At 36.3% G+C, this 21319-nt stretch overlaps 1 protein-coding gene across 5 annotated transcripts in view; it reads right to left on the reverse strand.

The window, feature by feature from the left end:
- Positions 1–4848: 4848 nt before the first annotated feature.
- LOC137399641 (E3 ubiquitin-protein ligase RNF8-like) overlaps positions 4849–21319 on the reverse strand; it is a 36456-nt gene continuing 19985 nt past the window's right edge. The window contains exons 9-14 of one of the 5 annotated variants that reach the window (XM_068085826.1): positions 18506–18670; positions 17578–17782; positions 9086–9331; positions 7391–7441; positions 6351–6483; positions 4850–5633 (exon numbers count right to left, since the gene is read on the reverse strand). In XM_068085826.1, coding sequence (XP_067941927.1) covers positions 5630–5633; positions 6351–6483; positions 7391–7441; positions 9086–9331; positions 17578–17782; positions 18506–18670 — 804 coding nt within the window. In that variant the 3' untranslated portion in view covers positions 4850–5629. Of the gene's footprint in view, positions 5634–6350; positions 6484–6518; positions 6723–7390; positions 7442–7960; positions 9332–17577; positions 17783–18505; positions 18671–21319 lie in introns of those variants that run through there. The other 4 variants (XM_068085825.1, XM_068085829.1, XM_068085827.1 and 1 more) reach the window with 4 other exon arrangements.

Below are 21319 nucleotides of genomic sequence, written 5' to 3' on the forward strand. Positions count from 1 at the left end.
ATATATATAATCCGACTAGCTGCATTACCTGTCTACGAGAACCGATTCACGTACAGCAAGAGGTTTATTGAGAGTTGTCTTTCTTACTGAAATTGTTGCCCGGATCCGACTATGCATACACATATGCAGTCATACATGTCAATAATGTTGGGGAGAACAATGAAAGTCTGCAATATATTTTAGCGCTAGATACTAGAGGTGGAACGAGACACGAGACGTCTCGAGTATCGACCTGTCTCGTCTCGTATCGGTCTCGTCTCGACTTAACTATTGCCAAACTCGAGACAGGAAATAGAACTAAAGCGCCTGCGCACGGTTGTTAAAACATGGCTTCTTGCGGTAGCAACAACTCCATATATTGTAATGGATTGCGGGCAACTGCCTTTAAAGTTATACCGTTTTTATCGTATCGTGTCTAAACACCAACTTCCCTTCATAAAATTCGGGCCTTTTTACGTACCTATATACTACCAATCGTGGGTAAAACTTGCCCGAACACGGAGAAACGAACGAAAGGCCGTGTCGACCATAGTCCGTGTTCGGTTAACAATGACGTTTTGTTCGCTCAATATAAGAATATACATGTGCATGTATACAGTAATTAATATAATTTCATGAGTACGATTTAAATATAATTCACATAGTACAGTTAATACACAAACAAAATTTAACATTAATGAAACGATAACAATGAAAGTGTTATCGTGTGTTATTTTAGTTGCGGTATTTCTTTGTAGAGCGACGGCTATCGGTTTCATTACACATTACATGTACATTAAAAAGTAAGACCTATTCAATAGATGATAAAAATATTCATCTACAAAGCAATATGTTTATAATAATTATGATCAATCAAGCTCAAAATTCTTAGAATATATAACTTCAGTATTTTAGAGCTGTTTGTGACACTTTTGTTTACAAAAACTACATGCATATCACTATTAAAATGTTGTATTTAAATCGTTTACACCAGGTGAAAATTCAATCTAATAATAGTTTTATTAATTTTATATATACCAAGTAGCTAGTATTTGTGTAGTGAAATCATCACCAAATGCTCATTATTTTACTGTCTCGTGTCTCGAGTCTCGAATTTTTACAAGACAGTGTCTCGAGTCTCGTCTCGAGCTTAAAAAACCTGTCTCGTTCCACCTCTACTAGATACGTGTAAAGTCTAGTAAAGATTCCAGATTCATGAGTCTAGATTCATGCATCCGTTCATACCTGTCTATATTTGCAGTTAACGATCGCGCGCTTTTGCCGCCGAGTCAGCCAACGAGTCTTTACTCGCCGAACAGTTGACAAACGCGCTCTTGCACTCGCCTCACAATCAATCGCCTTGCACTCAAAATCAATCGCCTTGCAACCGATCGGCTCGCACTCGCCTCTCAATCAATCACCTTGCAATCAATCACCTTGCAATCAATCACCTTGCAATCAATCGCCTCGCCTCTCAATCATTCGCCTTGCACTCGCCTTACAATCAATCGCCTTGCACTCAATGGCATCGCAATCAATCGCCTCGCTACAAACCGCCTCACACTCGCCTCTCAATCAATCGCCTTGCAATCAACCACCTTGCAATTAATCGTCTCGCACTCGCAATCAAACGCCTTGCACTCAGTCGCTTTGCAATCAGTCGCCTTGCACTCACCTCGCAATCAATCGCCTCCTACTCCCTTTGCAATCAATAGCCTCACAATCAATCGCCTTGCAATCAATCGCCTAGCACTTCTCAACTCATACATCCGAAGCACCGCGCCTTAGGACTCCCCCCACACTCAGGGCCAAAAGAGTTCTCACGCGCATCCCCGAAACCCAAACCGCTAGCTGCATTACCTGTCTACAGGAACAGATTCACGTACAGCAAGAGGTTTATTGAGAGTTGTCTGTCATACTGTAAAACAACTCCAAATATGCAGTCCACTGAAATTGTTGGCCTGATCAGACTATGCATATGCATATGCAGTCACACATGTCAATGATGTTGAGGAGAACAGGGAGAACAATGGAAATCTGTAATGCGTTTTACAGCTAGTCTACAATGCATCTGTCTCAAACCACTCGAACTAGAGTTGTCCTATTTTTGTACAGAGAACTGATAATAAAATTGACATTGCTAGGCAAACTGAGGGTTTTCAAACTGGCAGTATTGAAAAATTTTCATCTTTTCAAAAATTCTACAAAATATTTTGCTATCGCCAGCATTTATTGAATGGAGACTTCTACATGCTTAAAACACTAATCACGGCTCACCAGTTCTTCGTCTATAGCCAGTGATTTGGCATGGTATATACAAACAGGGCAGCAGTAATGTGGTTGGGTTGATAAAATGTATATGTATAACAGCACAGACAGTACGATGTCAAGGTAGATACAGCATTAGCACTTTACAATAATATAACATGACGCCAACATGATAACCTTTTAATGAGATACAATACGAAAAATGAATGCATAAATATATATAAAGGCGTACTGAAAAATATGTTAGAAAATAGAAAATGCTGCAGGTGGATATGTAGGTATAGCAGAACATAGCATGACCTAACAATAACACAATGTTAATTCAATGCAAGCATGATAAAACAATAACACAATGTTAATTCAACGCAGCACTTGCGGATAGACATTTTTTGTTTTTCTGTCGGGTGTATGAACAAACAGTTTTTGGCTTGTGCCTACTTTTGAGCAGGCAATGTACAGCTGGCCATGGCTAAAGCAGGGTGACAGTAAGTCAATACCAGCTGCTCTCTTTCTTCTCACCATCGCCTATCGCAACCCTCGAAGTACACATGCAAGTTCTGTAGTAGTAAGTTACAGTACTCGTAGCTGGACAAAAATAAAGGTAACTGCGCTGCGGAAGAAAATGAACATGTTTACTATCACCAACAGTGGCAAATGCAACGTTTTTAAGTAGTGGAGATGTGGCAATTCATAGACAATACAACATTGAATGATAAGTACTTAGCTTTTTGAAGTAGAAATTTAGTAGGTACAACGCATTAGCAATACCCAAGCAAGTTTTACAGTAGATGTAGTACTCGTAGCTGGAAAACTGAAAGTAACTCAGCCGCGGAAGGAAATGAACATGTTTACAATCACCAACAGTGGCAAATGCAACGTTTTTATGTAGCGGAGATGTGGCAATTCATAGACAATACAACATTGAATGATAAGTACTTACCTTCTTGAAATAGAAATTTAGTAGGTAATTCTCAAAACGAAAACAATTGTCTCGGTGGCCGGAAAAGACAAACGTTCAGGTGACCTTCTGTTGGCTTCATACGACTGCAGTGAAATTTATAAACAATCTATTTCACCATAGATATTTTGGCAAAACAGGACTGTTTCGGTTTAACAATAGGCGGACTAAATGGCATCTATGCCGAAATAAACTGTTTATAAATTTCACCGTACGACCGAATCGAAAAAAGAAAGACCGCTCTATAATTTGTTTACTACTCATATTAATTCAGTTCGCTTCGTACGACTGAATCGAAAAAAGGAAAAACCGCTCTATAAGGTGGACTAACACACACATACATACACAAATATATAGACAGATTTTTTGCCGTTTTCATAGTTGATAGACTAGCTGTACTAGCCGGCTTTGCCCGAGTAATAAAAAGGTCTTTGCACAGAAAATTAATTTGAATTCAACATATAGTAGCATTTGCAATTCTAACTTTCCAATTACATATCATAAGAGAATGTTTTGTGCAGGTCACAAAAATAAAACTGTAAAAGGGTTTAGATATAAATGTGAAGTAATTAGCAAGTAATAGCTAAATAAAGTCTGTTTTGCTACGAGTACAATAAAAGATGATTCGGTAATGATACAATTAATACGAACTGAAAAAACAAAATAGTAATCCTGAATGGGTAGTATTAATAATAACTTGCATGAGTTTTTGCATAAAAGTGTGTGCGAATAAACAAGGTTGCTGTTCCACCAGAAGCTGTCCATCAAAACTTTGAATTCAACGATATGGAAACAGTATAATTGTTCGCGTGAAAAGAATTGGCCTTGACACCAGATATAGTAATTGAGCCTAATAAAAACTATTTCTTAACCGGGTCATGGTAACACGTGGCCGCATCAGAAACCCAATCCGCTGAACACACCTACAGACGACATACGACCAACTTTGAGACATACATATATGGTTGTATATGGTAGAAAGACCTTACACAGAAATACAAATATATAGTAATTACATCGGTTAGTCAACATGCTTCATAGTGGTGTAAGTTTAGTAAATGATTTACTTCATCCAAGATGAACAGCGTTGCAATCTGTTTAATAGACTAAAGAAAAGTTTCACATTTCATTTCCACTGCTTTTATTTACCCCATTACAGTTTTATAAGTGTACAGTAAGGTTGAAACTGGAAATGCTAAAACGACGAAAAACAGGCAGGACAAATGAGAGGACAATAAAAAGTGTTGAGCATCACCAGTTTTCTGCTTCTACCCGAGTTCATTCAGCCTGCCATTGAGTCATTCAAGCTTTATAATGCTAAATACAATTTTCAACAGCGTTTGATCAATAACAGCCTTGTATGATGGATAGCCTTTAAGCGGGTTATATTTACCAGAACATCCAGATAATTTTAAAGGAGTGGCATTTATTTTTATGTTATGGGTCTAGTTTAAATAGCAACATAAAATTGAAACAAACTTACGCCCGAATGCTAAAAGAGCAACACTACATGGACTGACTTTTCACCAGGTAAAGTTAAACGCAGAATGAGCCAGATAAGTGCAGCAAAAAAAATATGCCTCGCATGCAGCACTAAAATATACCTATGCAACAAAACAAAAACATAGGAATTTATGCTTTACACAAGTGATATATTTAAAAGTAATAAAAGATTATGTATTTATAAATGGTGAGAATAGAAATCACAAGCGCATGCTAAACAACTCTAAAATTTCTCACCACTCAAGTCTAAAGAACGGTCTACTAATAACTGTAACAAACCCTACATATAATATCTCTACAGAACTTTATGAAGAGCTAGTCTAGAGTACAAAGCAAAATCTAAATAGATAAATACAACATATATACAAATTTATTTTAATATAACCTGTGATCTTAGAAGTAGCAAGGCTAGGTACACCCTTCGCTTGGGAATATTACATAACAAAATAAAATCTGAACATTCCCACACCTCAAACAATGTAAATAAACAGGAAACGTTGATGAACTTACATCTGAAAATTTTCTCCAAATGCGTACTAAGAACTTTCCCACTGAAGAAAAATAATGAATACGTTTTAGTATTTACACCTCTAGAGCACACAGTACTAATGTTGAAGACATGATTAAAATATCAAATGCTATCAGCAACAGTAAAACAGCTGGAACACTCTGGAGAGCGATGAAACTATGACATTCCTTTTAACAATCTATCCTCAACATAATATTTACAAATGAAAACAATTAGATATTATAGATTCCGGTATTGTACTCGCATGCTTTATTTACAATAAAATTTTATGACAAAAATGACTAGAATGTTGTGAATATTCAGAACTTATAATACGTCTTGACCTAAAAGCAGCGAATCGTGTCAGCTGGATATGTCAGCGGTATGGACAGTTTGGCCTCCAGTGTCCTGTATTACCTGTGAGAACATGTCAGCAGTATTAATATTCACAGACGGCTATCTGCGCTTACAACCTTTAACCAATGACTCAATTCAAAATTTTATTGAATACTGCAACATTTTAGTAATTGTGGCAATAATATTACTGCTTGCTACTTTAGTAATTGGAATCTTGAAACTTCGCAACATTAGTAAATCACCAACTCTAGTTTGGCAATTGCAAGAATTTTGCAATTTAATATTAGCAATTTGAGTATTAGCAATTCAATATTAGCAATTTTAGTATTAGCAATTCAATATTAGCAATTTTAGTATTAGCAATTTAATATTAGCAATTTTAGTATTAGCAATTTAATATTAGCAATTAAATTTTTATTTAATTATTTATTTGCAAATGCAATATTGCAAATGCTAATAACACTAAGATAGAGTATCAATAGTCATATCAAGTTGTAGCCGTAGTAGAAGCTATTTGGTAGCTGCATGGTAAGACTTGACAAACATGTCTATTGAGCTGGGCATAAACAATGCTATTAATATTGTATGGTCACTGCTATGAACATGATGCAAATTGCAATGCATATTCAATATGGTAGTTCACGGTCGCAGAGCCATGAACATTTACTACAATATAATTCACCATTCCCATTCATTACTAATAGCCTACATACTCTTTAATAATACTGTACAAATGTAGATATCAATTTGCTTGTAACACATGTGGAGTTGTCCTACCACGATTGTAATGTCCCAAGGCCTTGATGAATGCCGCCTGGTGTACCCGTGTACTCTTCACCGCTGAGAAACTCAATGGCAGCATCGCCCTCAGGTAAATGTGCTATCTCACGCACTGCTGCCAGACCTAAATCTAAAACAATATTACTTGTGAACAAGGATATTTACCACAGTTATAGCAGTGACCATAGCTTCCCCATGTGCTCCTGTATCCACCATAATAATCGTCCTCCTGTGAATCTTCGTTAGTGCTTTCATTATCTGAGTCTGACTGGTCTAATAGTTCGAGTGACAAACTCTGGTTTGTAACACTACTTGAATCACTACCAGTTGATAGAGATGACGTTGTTGATGTACCAGAGGAATTCATTCCTGTTCATATAAGACAAACCGGCGAGTAAGTAACCCTTGTACTTCCTAGAAGTTATTCTTATACCCACATCATACAGTCATGTAGACATACTTGCCAAACCTTTTTGTAGAGAGCTACATGAAAAAATGCTGCCTTCACTCTCAAAATTTAATGTTAGCAATACCATTTACAAGCTGCCAGGTTTTTAAATTTTCTTATAACTAGTGGATAAAGGCACAAAATGTAATGATGGTAGCAAAGATTGAGGTATTTTTGTTAAAAGAGACAAACTACGACACGTTCTCAGGCTACAACATCCCCACCCAAGCCTTGACAGCACGAAAATTGAACTGTTTGTTGATACGACAGAGAAAATGTGCCAATGCAAGCAAAATGAATTCACAGGGATATTGGTTAAATACTAGTCATATGATGGAGTGACTAGTTCCGATGGATTTTCGGGTAACTTTTGATATTTCAGATGGCTACCAACAAGACATTTAAGAAGCAATGTTTTGCCAATTCTTTACCATGACAGCGCAAATATTCATTTCCTGACTATTAAGTATTTGATTTGACGCTTTAATATGTAAGCGACCATAATCACAATTACAAAGCGTTGCATTACTTCAAAGCAATTGGAGAGTGATATTGCAGGTTATTTGACCAGGTTATCTGCGTGACTCACCTTCAAACTCATCATCAGTAGTCAAGTCTATAACTTCAGAATTCGGACCACCTGCAACAAAAACTATGCAAATATAACACTACGTACAGCATGGTTTCAGGGAATGATCAAAGCCTACTCTGAAATGCCATCTATCCTTGAAAGACCAATGACTTACTCTGATGCTGTGATACACTTATAAACAATAACTTGATGGCTCCTGGTGAGAGAAAACCACAAGCAGAGGAAGCACTTTTTGCTTGTTCGGTAGCTCGATAGCTATAGCGCTTTTAATAATCATATTTGAAATGCAATGCCCAAGAAACTGTGTGCTGAGGAATTTCCAGAGAAAGAATTGTCAAAACAGTTTTTAGCAAGAGGAAATATTTGACAAAACTTTTGTATTGACAGCATTTTTTTGACTTATGTTAAAGAATGAGTAAAAGTTGAGTTGAAAAACAATACATTACCTTAATGGAGCGTTGATCCGATATTGTTTTACATAAAAAGTCTAAAGGTTTTTAGTATTTAAGAGAACCCATTAGTCTTTTAAGCTGAACAAATACAGATCAAAAACCAAAGAAATCTAGGTAATTGACAAGAAATATCACATCATGGAAAGTTAGAAATGAATGCTACCCAATATCTACAATCTACGTGTTACAGAATAGAAAGCATGTACATGTATAACGATTCCAACGTACCTTAAAATACCACGAAGGTCTATAAACCAGGTTCAAAATAATCAAGACCACCGCTTGACCCTGGGAGCCATAACCTAATTCTTGGTAACAAACTGCTGGGCTTTGTAGATGATAAATATACTTTTGAAACTGTTATCTGACAGTAAAAAGATTTCAGTTTGTATAAAAGAAAGTGATACTTGGACATGCTATCTATTCTATAACTAGTTTATACAGCGTATATCACTATATTTCCAGCAAAAATACATAATCTCTGCAGCATAAAAATAGTAGACACAAAATATATAGCAAGATTCAAAAGCTGTGAGTGCGAGCAAATATCTGAAAGGTAAAAAGCAATGAAAAACCGGGCTTATTTAGCATTCTTAAGGTTTGGTAACATGCATAATGCTGCAAGGAATGCTTGCACTTTCGCTGTTGAACAGCGCTGTTGGAGGCGATGATTGTGGTGCGACCCAGTGCAGAAATCCATCAAGTGTTTTGATTGCGATAGGAAACTTAGTATTACGAGGCAAGGAGAACTGATAGGCTACTTGACCAACCGTAGCGTGATATGACAGCGTGTCAATGTTTTGTGAATTGGAAGTTGTAGCAAGAACTGATCTTGATGGAGTAACTGAGTGAGTGGTCGCCGAACTGTTGGAATGAGTTGTTACTTTGGATGACGCACTAAGGTTTACGCACGAAGTGATACTAATTATAGGCGTTGATGAACACACACTCAGCCGCAATGGATGGCTATTTACACTGAGAGAACTCTGCTGCCTCTTTTGTGATCTCTGTCTCTGACCAAAACCATTTGTTATGGAATGCACATTAGTTTGAGGAAAACTCGCTGAGGTTAGGGGCCTAAGAGGCACATCGTTGAGAAGCACAGTTCTTGGGTATCTTGGACCTGACAGGCTATGAAAGTGAGCTTCCATGGGTGTACCAGCAAACCTTGGTGTGGATTCAAATGGCTGGGATGTGATTCGAGGGATTCTATACCCTGTTCCAAAAAGAGGAGCAATACCTGAGGCAGCTGGAGGCATAGAAGTGCTGGCATTTGTAGGGTTGGTTGTCACAGAAGTGGTAGTATTTGTAAGGTTGGTTGTCACAGCCGTGGTTGTGATTGTACGGTTGGCTCTCGTAGAAGTAGTGATGGTGGAGTTAGCAGCCGAGGCAGTGCGTGTTGCGGCACTCCTTGGTGGCCTTGACAACCTTCTGGAACTCGATTTCTTTGTTTTGCATTTTTCTGTATTCTTCGCCGCCATCTCTTCTGAACATAAACAGCATAATACTCTTATAATAACTGTCACAATTATTTTTCTGACTAACCTCAGCATTTGGAGGCACTGTTGCAAATGAAGAGCTTTCTGAGAAAAACGTTTCGTACAGCTGTCAAATAGCATATTCATAATATCATCTGCATTTGTTCTTTGTTTGCCAACTTAAGACCTGGCTTAAGACTTGAGATAGAGTAGAGACTGACCAAGTACATATGTATCAAAACATACTAGCCGAGCTCTACACATGTAGATGTCTAGTGCCTTTAACATTCCAACATAACATGACATAAGGTAGTAGGGATAAACGAGACATAATTGTTATTAGCTACAATAAGGCCGATAGTCCATGAGACAAGTAACAAATCTCTGTCCGAATCACACATTTAAAGAGCCTTACATGCTGCACGCCCTTATTTAGTTTTAAGCCATTCTTACTGTAGATGCTGGTAATTACAGGGCACTATTTCTGAAATCTATATATCCTACAGGAATAAAGTGCATGAACTGTTACACACCTGCCATTGCCACAGAAGGCCAGTTATAAACCAGCAATAAATGGCCCAACAACTATTTATTGTAACATACAATTTTGCTGTTAGAGGCCATTGCAATCGTGTCAAGTTTAAAAATATTATTATCCAAATCAGACTGGCAAACAAATATCCAAAATCATTTTGCCCATCACTTTTTATGTGTAATAGCAAGTCCACGAGATCACTGGAGACCACTGGTCCGCTGCCATAGTCTCACTAACAAGGCTAGTGTTCTCTCATGATCCAACAATTTGATGTTTCAATACTGCACTTTTGCTTGACTGGCATCTTATTGGTTGATTCAACCAGCGGCGGGTTCACTTATAGCATGTGAACAAGTTTTCCAGAAACAGTAACCCCATATTTTGATATTGCTATTCAGTACTAATGAAACAAAGGCGAACAATTGATCATGACCTTGAACATGTTATATTTTAGTGGCCAACATGCAACAAGTATAGTGAAGAAAATACTGATATATTCTCACTTTCCGTATACATTTATGAGCATGGCGGCTTGTAACGCACTAGCAACCATCCCTTTACATAATTAACGCCATCATCATCTGTGATTGCTTTATCTAATCATGGAGTTGGTAGTGAAGAACTGCGGATGCCAACTCAACTGCCAAAGTGAAGCAACTGAGTACAGCAAACTTTGCTATACTTTTGTATAGCAAACTGTAAGTTTTCAACAGTGTCGGACCAAATTTGATGGTTACATTAGTTGGACGCATAAATAGTAGTGAGAACATTTGCTTTATTTACTATGAACCCACAAAGAACAGAAAGACAGAAACAGCTACGACATTTGTGATTATATTGACACCACTAGTTTTTAACTAGGTTATCTACAAATTGTCTGTTCAAAATCCTTATTAGAGGAAGCTGAGCATGGCTGGTGGCTTTTTAACAGATGACTTCCAATACATAATTTTTACAGCCAACTTGAAATTTCATATTTGTAGGAAAAAAATTTCTGACTAGCACATTCTACAAGATGTACTCACAAGCCAATTGGAATAACTCTATGAAAACCACTCGAAAGTAAATGCGAGACATCAATACGACAGACTTTTCCAGTATTTGTGGAATAAGCTTTGACCTTGCATTTTAATTAGCTGGCATGTTGGGAAACCATAACAATGTAGCATGACAACTAGATGAGAAAAAAATGTATAAAAATGACGACCAACGGAAGTACTATTGTTTCGCGTTCAAGAATTGGCTCATCGTCAACGTTGATATCGTAACTCACAAGCCTGTGTTTTGCAAAATAATAACCCCTTATGCGAACGCTTGGAGCTTGCATCATGAGATTTTTTGTTTTCAAAACTGGCTTCTTGTTCTTCTAATATCAAAACCATCGATGTAAAACAAAATGTCATGATTATATAGGTGTAAATAAATGTAATTTTAAAAAAGCTGTCACTTTACCTTCGGGCTTTGCAAGGTGCTAGGGTACACCAATTTGTACTGCTTCACATTGGCAGTACATAGACATATATCAGTATAATATCTAATTACTTTAAGCATTTATAATTGTTCTATGTTCTCGAAATTAAGAAGCCAACATAATCTCAATTTTTTCATCAAAATGTTTCAATACCCAAAGCGGATATTGCATTAGCAACTTTGTGGGTCAAGGTTTGACTGTACTGCAATATTTATGCCATCATTCCTTGAAATTTCTATCTTTTCATAAAGTAGCTAAGCACAAATAGTACAAATTGCTGAGATCAATGCTGCAGCCAATGCTTTGTGTCTGATTTGAATTTCAACAACTCTGGAATGATTAGCTCGATGATAGGTCAACAGGCACACTGTAAAACCTTTATTTGAACATCACCTCCTTTTGACTGCCACTTTGACATTCTTTGATCTTTATGAACCCATAATAGTAAGTGATCAGTAGAAAAGTGTCCACAAAATCGTACTAATAATAACTCGGTTACATCAATTACAGTTACGGTAAATATCTAATTAAATGTCATGGCGCTCTAGGAACATAATAAACTTGTATAATTGATAAATATCTCTACCAGTTGAAAATCTATCGCTTGTAATTGACCTGCGATGATACTATAGCCTGTGTCCTTTAAAATTTGTTGGCATTTTCCAATTTTTATTTCATTCTGAATTTGAAGACATTTTTATTTCCCATCTATATTTAACCCTTTCGCAGGCAAGTTTTTTTGGGGCTATTTGAGACCCCCGGGGCAGATTAATTTTCCACAAAATGATTTAAAAAAACCATTGATACACTTTTATTTACGATATTGTATATGCGTATTATGTTTTTATTATACAGGTAAATACAAATAAACATTTATAAGTCAAATTCTTAGTGTTTCTTTAGCTATAGTAATTTTAGAAGCATTTGCCCTTGCAGAGGCCTACACCAGTCTTGACATCATGTGCTTATTATTGTTGTTGTTCCTCTATAGCTTTGCCTTTAGCCTTTGGTGGACGCCATGACAGTAAAAGAAAGTTGTTGCACTCTGGGAAAATATTCAGAAAGCAGTAACAGAAACATAAACAAGCTACAAACAAAAATCTCCAATTTATTCAAAAACGTTTTTATTTCGGATTTTTTGGACGCTTAGTATTGCAAAAACGATCATTTTTTTTCTCAAAATGGCCAATTTTTTGGTTGCTAACAGAGACCAATATATTTTAGTTTACTATTAGTAAAAAAATTAAATAAAAAAATGCAATAAGCTAACCTGAAAACAATTTATAAAAAACGTTCGCGTGGCGACATAATAGTCGCTCTGCCCATTGGCGTCAGTATCGCGAAACGACAATGTCGCTATGCCTGCAAAAGGGTTAACAATGTTGAATAAAAGCTCATTGCACTCACTGATATGTTTACTACAGTTGCAGCAAAAACTAGCATTTTATGTGCAATAGGAGTAGGGTTATGAGCATCGATGCATTGTGAGCCGTGCTAAGATAGCCGAAAGGATGCTATTAAATAACATGCTATAAATCTGCATATTTATAAGTTATACACTAATAATCTTTCAAATGATACCAATATATATTCATGAACAAATGACATAAATAAACCATACTTATGTTACATACAGATACAAAAAATAAACGTTTTTAAAACAAAAATATTGCCATCGTTTGCTCGTTCAGATAGCTGCATTCTGATTTTTGTTTTTGATGGAACAAACGTCTTCTAGTTGTCCAATATCTTCCACAATATTTTCTGGCCTCAACTCTTTCTGCAATGCTGAACTAGTAGATATTAGCCTCCAAACATTTTTGGGACAGAACAAAACTTTCACGTGCTGTATGTAGGATCAATGCAACGCGTAAAAGTTTGCTCGCTAAACGTAACCTTTAGTCCAAACATGCAAACTGGTTTTTATATGCATGTCCTTAGAAGTATGGTGACCGCGTTAAATGAGGAACTAATATTAGCCTGAGACAGTAGTCATTTCTATGGCGTTGCTTCCAAAGTTTCATCTACCATCGTAAACTTGAACCGTTTTTATATATGTATATGTACTTATATCAGGACCATGTTAAACAAGGAACCACTACTAGCCTGAAACAGTAACTATTTTTATAATGTTGCTTTGAAAATTCATCTACCATCGTAAATTTAAGCCGTTTTTATATATGGAGGCTACTTCGAAGTAGAAAGACCACGTTAAACAGAGAACTACTACTAGCCTGAGATCGTTATTGATTATTTCTATGATGTTGCTTTCAAAGTTTTAAAAATTGACTTGCAACAAAATTCGCATTACAGATATTTGGTATCAAAAGATTTCCAAAGTCTTACTCATCTGTGTTGTAGGCGCAAAATATGTGGAAATGGGATTACAAACTCCTTAAAGCTCAAAAACGAACAGTTAATCGCCGCCATCACAAAGCTGCTGTAGATTAGAATCTCTTTCCAAAACGGCTCCAATAGGACGTAGTTGTACAAGATTGTTTCTGTTTACACCTTCATGAAACCTCATTCGTTGAGATATTTTAAAAAATATACTTCACGCATTCAAGAAAACCATGTCGATTGTCCTTATGCGTCTATTTCATCATCAATGTAATGCTGTCACTTCCAGCACTAATATCTTATAACCTACCGTGAAAACTCGTTTAATTTTTTAACCTTAGCTCGAAGGAGTACATATTATTCTCTGATAATCATGACGAGCCTGTTGGTCACCGGTGATAATCGAAAAATGTGGCAGAAATTATTTGCAAAGTATTGGGTCACATGATCAGATTCGACTAGCCGATTAAAACCGATTAGACCAAGTCGAAAAAAAACTGTAAAGTAACGATCATCTATATTTGATACGGGGTTTGCGGTAAAACCCAAAGTGTTTGTCATAAACTAGCGCTATGAGTTTTATATTGAGCCTTTTATTGGCCTTTCAATTTGTGAGAACATCACGTGACAAAACAATAACCAAATGTAATGACAACGTCAGTGAAATAAACTGATTCCAATCTACGGCGGCTTTTTGTTTTTGAGCTTTTAAGAGCTTGTGATCACATTTCCACATATTTGGCACCTACAACACAGCAGAGTAAGATATGGTGAATCTTTTGATACCAAATAACTGTAATATGAATTTTGTTGCCAGTCAACCTTTAACGAGAAAAACGAAAAGCTTTAGAATTGGACAACGACATAATTAATTGTTAATGATGAACGATATATTATTAATACGGTTTTGTGGACACTTTTCTCTTGATCAGTTGATATTATGAGCTCGTAAAGATCAAATAATGTCAAAATGGCGGTCAAATGGAGGTGGCATTCAATTGGGGAGTGACGGTCTATATTTCAACCATTCTCTCAGGGTGGCGGCCAATTGGAGGTGTCGTTCAAATAAAGGTGGCGTTCAATTAGAGATTTTATGGTAATTTTTCGTTTTTTCTGTTCATATCAAGTCCCTTTTTCAACTGCTATGGTTTTCATTTTTATCACTAAAACCTTGAAAAGAACACCTTAGAATTAATAGCTGTTTGAGGCTAGATCTTGATACTTCGACGTATATTGAAACAATTTACATTTACAATGAAATCTGCACAACCAGTTTTAGGCTAAAAATTGTGCTTAGTGCGCATGCGGCTAAATGTATCTCATTATTTATTGCCCTGCTCAAAAGAATGTTTGGATGTTGTTTGGAAGAAAAGTTGAGGTCAGAAGACATTGTGGAAGGTTTTGAAGAGTCAGAAAATGAAATGGTTCCAAATGAGAACAACAATCAGAATGCAATGGGTTCCAAACGAAAGCAACAAACAGAATGTAACTGGCCGAGCAAATGATGCAAATATTTTTCTATCAAAAACGTTAATTTTTGTTTCTGCATGCATTATAAGTATGGTTCGTTTATGTCACTTGTTGATGAATATATATTTGTAGCATTTGATAGATTATTATTATATAACTTATAAATTTGCAGAGTTTTATCGTATTATTTGACAGTATCACTGCGGTTATCTAAACTCGACTTGCACATAAAATGTCAGTTTTGGCTGCAAACTGTAGCAAACGTATCAATAAATGCAATGAGCTTTTATGTCACACCATTAAATATAGTTATAAAATAAAAATATGCCTTCAAATCTAGAGTGACATAAAAGATTGAAAGCTCTGACAAATTGCAACGTAGGGCGCAAGATATAATATCATCGCAGGTTAATTGCAGACAATAATTATCAAACGGTAGAGATATTTTTCAGCTTCCTAATGCCTACTCATTTAGAGATCTACGATAACTTGTAAGTGAGTTAGTAGATTTGTTGCATCCAAAAGGGTTGATGTCACTCCGCCCAAAGGAGAGTGCAAAATAAAGGCGACATTCGCTTCGCCTGTAAAAGAATTGAGTTTATTTTACCAAAATTCTGACAAGCTATTTGAAAAATACAACGCCACCCTTTATTTGAATATCATCTCTAATAAAGCGCCACTATAGAAGGGTAGAAAATAGAGTGGCATGGCATTCAAATAGAGGTTTATGGTATGTTCCAGGCATCCATTTATGAAGGCATCTTGTTTGTTTTTGGAAATTTGGAGTGTCATTGCACTTCTTACCTGTATTCCAAGGACATACAAGTGAAGTATCTCAGAATACTATTTTAAAAATAATCTCAAAATCAATATAATAAAAACATTTTAAAGAATAGAGAAAGCATAATATTATTATGCTTTATTAGTTATCTTGAGGTGTTGACTGATGTTCTAAAAAAAGAATCAAGGAGATTGACCCACTAGAAGCTGAGATATAGACAGCCAAACACAGGTCTACCTAATAAAGAATCAGAGGAAAACCCTTCGAAAATCCCGAAAACTGTGACGTATAAAATCGACTTAATGGTCATGTGCCGGAGTTGCGCACCCTTACCGCCGTTATGTATAATGATTGTTTTGGCTACGAGATGTGAAACGCTTCTCGCGATAGTAAATAATTTACATACTAGCTCTGGTTTCTCAGGAAAATCATCCAAACATTGTGTGGTAAAGGCATTTGCCCACAACTCCTCGCCATGATTTTTTAAAGCAGAAGAGCAGATTTTGACTATTGTGCTTCAAATTTTATCTCGATCTCCACCGATATGCTCCGAAGATCATCTGTTCAACGAACGGCGCGTGTATAGTCTATATGCGATATCCGCGAGTTGCAGTTTGTTTACAATAAGAAATAGGAATGGGACTTTTTGTTCCTTCATCATTTTTCTACTGTGTATCTACTGCAGCATTCTTCTACTGTGTATCTACTGCAGCATTCAGTTGATTTTCATGATTATCGTCACTATCAACAGACTGGAAGTTCACTACAGCCATAATCTTAAAAAGACTAACTTGACCGTGCTGCTCTTGCTATAAGAAAAGAAAACGATAACTTTTGCTTTGATTTTTCTATTGATCTATTATCTTATCTATGATTATTTTTTATGATTTATATAATATTCATAATGCATATTATACAAAATAATAATATAACTGCGTATAGAATAAATGATGTAACTAATATAATTTGTAGAAAATTCCAAATGATAACCGAGATTGATGATTGATTTAATTGATTCTATTTATTAGCTATAGTTAAAAAATCTGAACAATGCTAAAGATGAGTCTGAATAGGGAAGCTAAGTAGGAGAACAACAAAACTGAGCTGAACTAGCAAGATAGCGAAATGTTGCGAAATAATAGATGCGTGTAATTATTTTATGCTAAAACTAATCTACACGTCAGAGGGACTGGTTCGGAATTCTAGGAACGAATTCTTAGGCCCAATTTGATTGTTCTATACTTCCAGGGATTAAACCAATTAAAACGCCGTGATTGTTATAGGAGAGCGCATCAGTTGGCTTAATTGACCAATGGCACACAAGTCGATTTCATACGTCATATATTGATGATTACCAAAACACTTTTGTTTTTTGGTAGACCTGTGTTTGGCTGACTATATCTCAGCTTCTGGTTGGTCAATCTTCTTGATTCTTTTTTTAGAACATCAGTCAACACCTCAAGATGAATAATAAAGCATAATAATATTATGCTTTCTCTATTCTTTAATATGCACTAAAATCACCATTAATATATTAAACTAGATTTTAATGCTTTACATTTATACTGAATGCTGCAACTCTGTGGTTTCAGAACACTCAAATATACTAGTCACCCACGGAAGGCCTTAGAGAAAAGAAATAACAATTTAAACCGACCTTCCCTCTCCTTGATGAGGGTATCCCTAAGTAACTTGCTCTCATCTGATAGTTCTTCGACGGCCTTTTGAATGAGATTACTAAGCAGGTGGTTATGAGTGGCAGAGGTGAACTTATCACGGCACACCGGGCACTCCTTCTTTATCTTCAACCACTGCTCGATGCAATGGCTGCAGAAGGCATGTGAACAAGCAAAACTCTTGGGCTACAAATGGCACCAAAAATGTTTGAACAAAATGGCTTTTACTTATCATTGTTATGGAAATAGAACTTAACAAAGGTTTTAGTTGGTAGTATAATCACAAGCTTTAGCGCTGAAAATATAAACCAATTTACAAAGATTTAGTCCATTTTTATCTGCAACAAGTGCTATAATATATCTAGAAGTGGCTTATATTTAAAAGGCAAATGTAATAATATCTTGGTTTTGATGTAAATGTGAAATAATTAGCAAGTAACAGCTAAACTAAGTCGGTTTTGTTACGATTACAATAAAAGATGATTTGGTAATGATACAATTAATACAAACTGAAAAAAAAATCGCGATTATGCTGAACTAATAACAACTCTTGCCTAGAAGTGTGTGTGTGTATAAAAAAGATTACTGATCCACCAGAAGCTATCCATCAAAACTTTGTAAAAATTTAAAAGCAAACAAAACAAATGAGATATCGTGCTGTCTTTGTGTGACTGAACGGAGAGATAATGTCGAGGCTCTTCCCACGGAAATAATATAATTGTCCGCATGAGAAGAATTGGCCTTGACACCAAATTTAGTAATTGAACCTTACGAACCAATTTTCTTAACCGGGGCATTGTGATGCGTGGCCGCATCGCTAAAATAATCAGCGTGCGGTATAGCCTATATCTATTAGTAGGACGCATCTTCACACCAACACTGAGAAATGTATATATAGATTACAGCCACCTGAATCATAAGTTCACTACAAATTGAACACTGTAATTGATCTCCCAACAGATCAGCTATCTTCTCTTGGACGGCTATCTTGGCAGAAATGTTAGCCAGTTGTTCTTGTTTTTCTCGAGTCTCTTTCAATTCGTCCTCCAAGACTTTCAGCTGCTTCTCGTGTGCCTGATTAACATGAGAGTAGTCGTAGCCAGTGAGTGTGATTATAGTCATATTCTTGTAATGCTTGAAGTTTGCCCAACCATATCGCAAGTAAGCTTGCAAGTGGACAGACAAAAATTGAAACTACAGTAGACTACAATGTAAACCTTCTATAACAAAAATTCCACATACGGTAAATAATTTATGTGGAGCTTTTGCTTCATAAGAAACTCCATATAACGTAAACTGACAAGTAGGTGCAAGTTCTCAAATTCGATTTGATTAACCAGAGTCTCATAGCTAGTCTTATAATAGCGTTTTCCCTCTTGCCGTGTTAGCCAAAGAAGATGATGCATAGGGGTCTGTTATAGTATATAATATACTAGTACGATGGTGCGCTAGTTAGTATAGAATACCGTAAGAGATCGTCAGGTGTAGTGATAAACTACAGTGCACTCCGGGTTACGATATCCCTGTTATACGGTTTTTTCACTTTACGATGTGGAACACAACGGTTTTCCACCTCGCCATTTGACATTTTTTCATGACACAAAAATAAATTTTTTTTCGAAATTCAAATTTGGCAACCGGTCTGGCTGAATATATCAGACCGACTGCCAATATTGATGCCGAAATTCCTTCCACAACGCATGAAAGAGATGAACTTAGCTTTAAGGGTGGGTTTAATAAGCGAAATTCATTTAAGTTTAATTCAAAGTTTATGTTATACGTCTGTCTTCAAGGTAAGAACTCCCCACAGCACTTACTGCACATGGTACATTGTAATGTTACATTTTATTGCAGATCATAAACACTAAATACTCTAAGTTACTAAGGTGATTATAGTTATTATTACTACATTATTACTACATACTATTTTGTTACTAATTTTTAATATGTACAATAATACAATGTGTATTTTTAATATGTATGTAAAACTCTAGTATTTTTACAAAGGGATGTTTACATCAGATAATGACTATGGGTTTCTATACCCTTCTATACAAAATTTTCGCCTTTCGATGCAAATGTTGGATCGAAGTAATGCAGTGTGGCGGGGTGCACTGTACAGAGAATAAGTAGCTGTATAACTATTCATAAACACCTCAAAGAAGTCGATTGGTGCAGGAGTTAAAGTGTTGGTCTACCAAGCTGAATGTCATGAATTGGAGCCTCATTAAAATCCCTATTTTATCCTAACCTCTCACTCTGACTTTGGAAAACACGGACATACATGCGAACATCATTCTTGCGATAGTAAAGATATATTTTTGTTTTACTTTATTTTTGACCCGAACAATTTTTTTTATATATACCTTGCTATCTAGAAAAACAATAAAATATTGATTTAAAATGACATCGAATGTGTATGCTCGCAATTACATAACATTACTGTAATCATGAACTCAAACCAAGTGAAAGTTGTAAGAAAAAGGAGAAAAGCTGTCAATATCAATCAATAAAACTACAGTTACTGCACAGCAACTAAAAGTCAGTCATGTTTAGTTTGTTGTTTCTGTTTGAAGGGCCAAAGGTGTGAATTTGAAATGACCTTAGAATGGACTAGACTACTTAGTTATATGCATTTTACTGTTCGTATAACGTAACATCATCATCTTGTAAATGTTCTAGAAACGGATTACCTAAGTTGTAGGAGTATCTTCTGCACAAATACTAATGGGCAGAGCCCATGAGTGCCTATCAACACGCAATTGTGTAATTAGCAGAAAAGTGTCCATTTAGCAAGAAATCACGCAGCTTAGCAACAATAGTGCGATTGGCAAGCAATAGTGCGATTAGCAAGCAATAGTGCGATTAGCAAGCAATAGTGCGATTAGCAAGCAATAGTGCGATTAGAAAGCAGTCATGTGATTAGCAAGCAATCATGTGATTAACAAGCAATCATGTGATTAGCAAGCAATCGCGCGATTAGCAAGCAATCATGTGATTAGCAAGCAATAGTGCGATTAGCAAGCAATCGTGCGATTGGCAAGCAATAGTGCGATTAGCAAGCAATCGCGTGATTAGCAAGCAATCGTGTGATTAGCAAGCAATCGTGCGATTAGCAAGCAATCGTGCGATTGGCAAGCAATAGTGCGATTAGCAAGCAATCATGTGATTAGCAAGCAATCATGTGATTAGCAAGCAATCGTGTGATTAGCAAGCAATCGCGCGATTAGCAAGCAATCGTGCAATTGGCAAGCAATAGTGCGATTAGCAAGCAATCATGTGATTAGCAAGCAATCATGTGATTAGCAAGCAATCATGTGATTAGCAAGCAATCATGTGGTTAGCAAGCAATAGTGCGATTAGCAAGCAATCATGTGATTAGCAAGCAATCATGTGATTAGCAAGCAATCATGTGATTAGCAAGCAATCATGTGATTAGCAAGCAATCATGTGATTAGCAAGCAATAGTGCGATTAGCAAGCAATCGTGCGATTGGCAAGCAATAGTGCGATTAGCAAGCAATCGCGTGATTAGCAAGCATTCGTGTGATTAGCAAGCAATCGTGCGATTAGCAAGCAATCGTGCGATTGGCAAGCAATAGTGCGATTAGCAAGCAATCATGTGATTAGCAAGCAATCATGTGATTAGCAAGCAATCGTGTGATTAGCAAGCAATCGCGCGATTAGCAAGCAATCGTGCGATTGGCAAGCAATAGTGCGATTA

This window comes from Watersipora subatra, chromosome 7 (genome assembly GCF_963576615.1).
Source record: "Watersipora subatra chromosome 7, tzWatSuba1.1, whole genome shotgun sequence".
NCBI lineage: Eukaryota > Metazoa > Bryozoa > Gymnolaemata > Cheilostomatida > Watersiporidae > Watersipora > Watersipora subatra.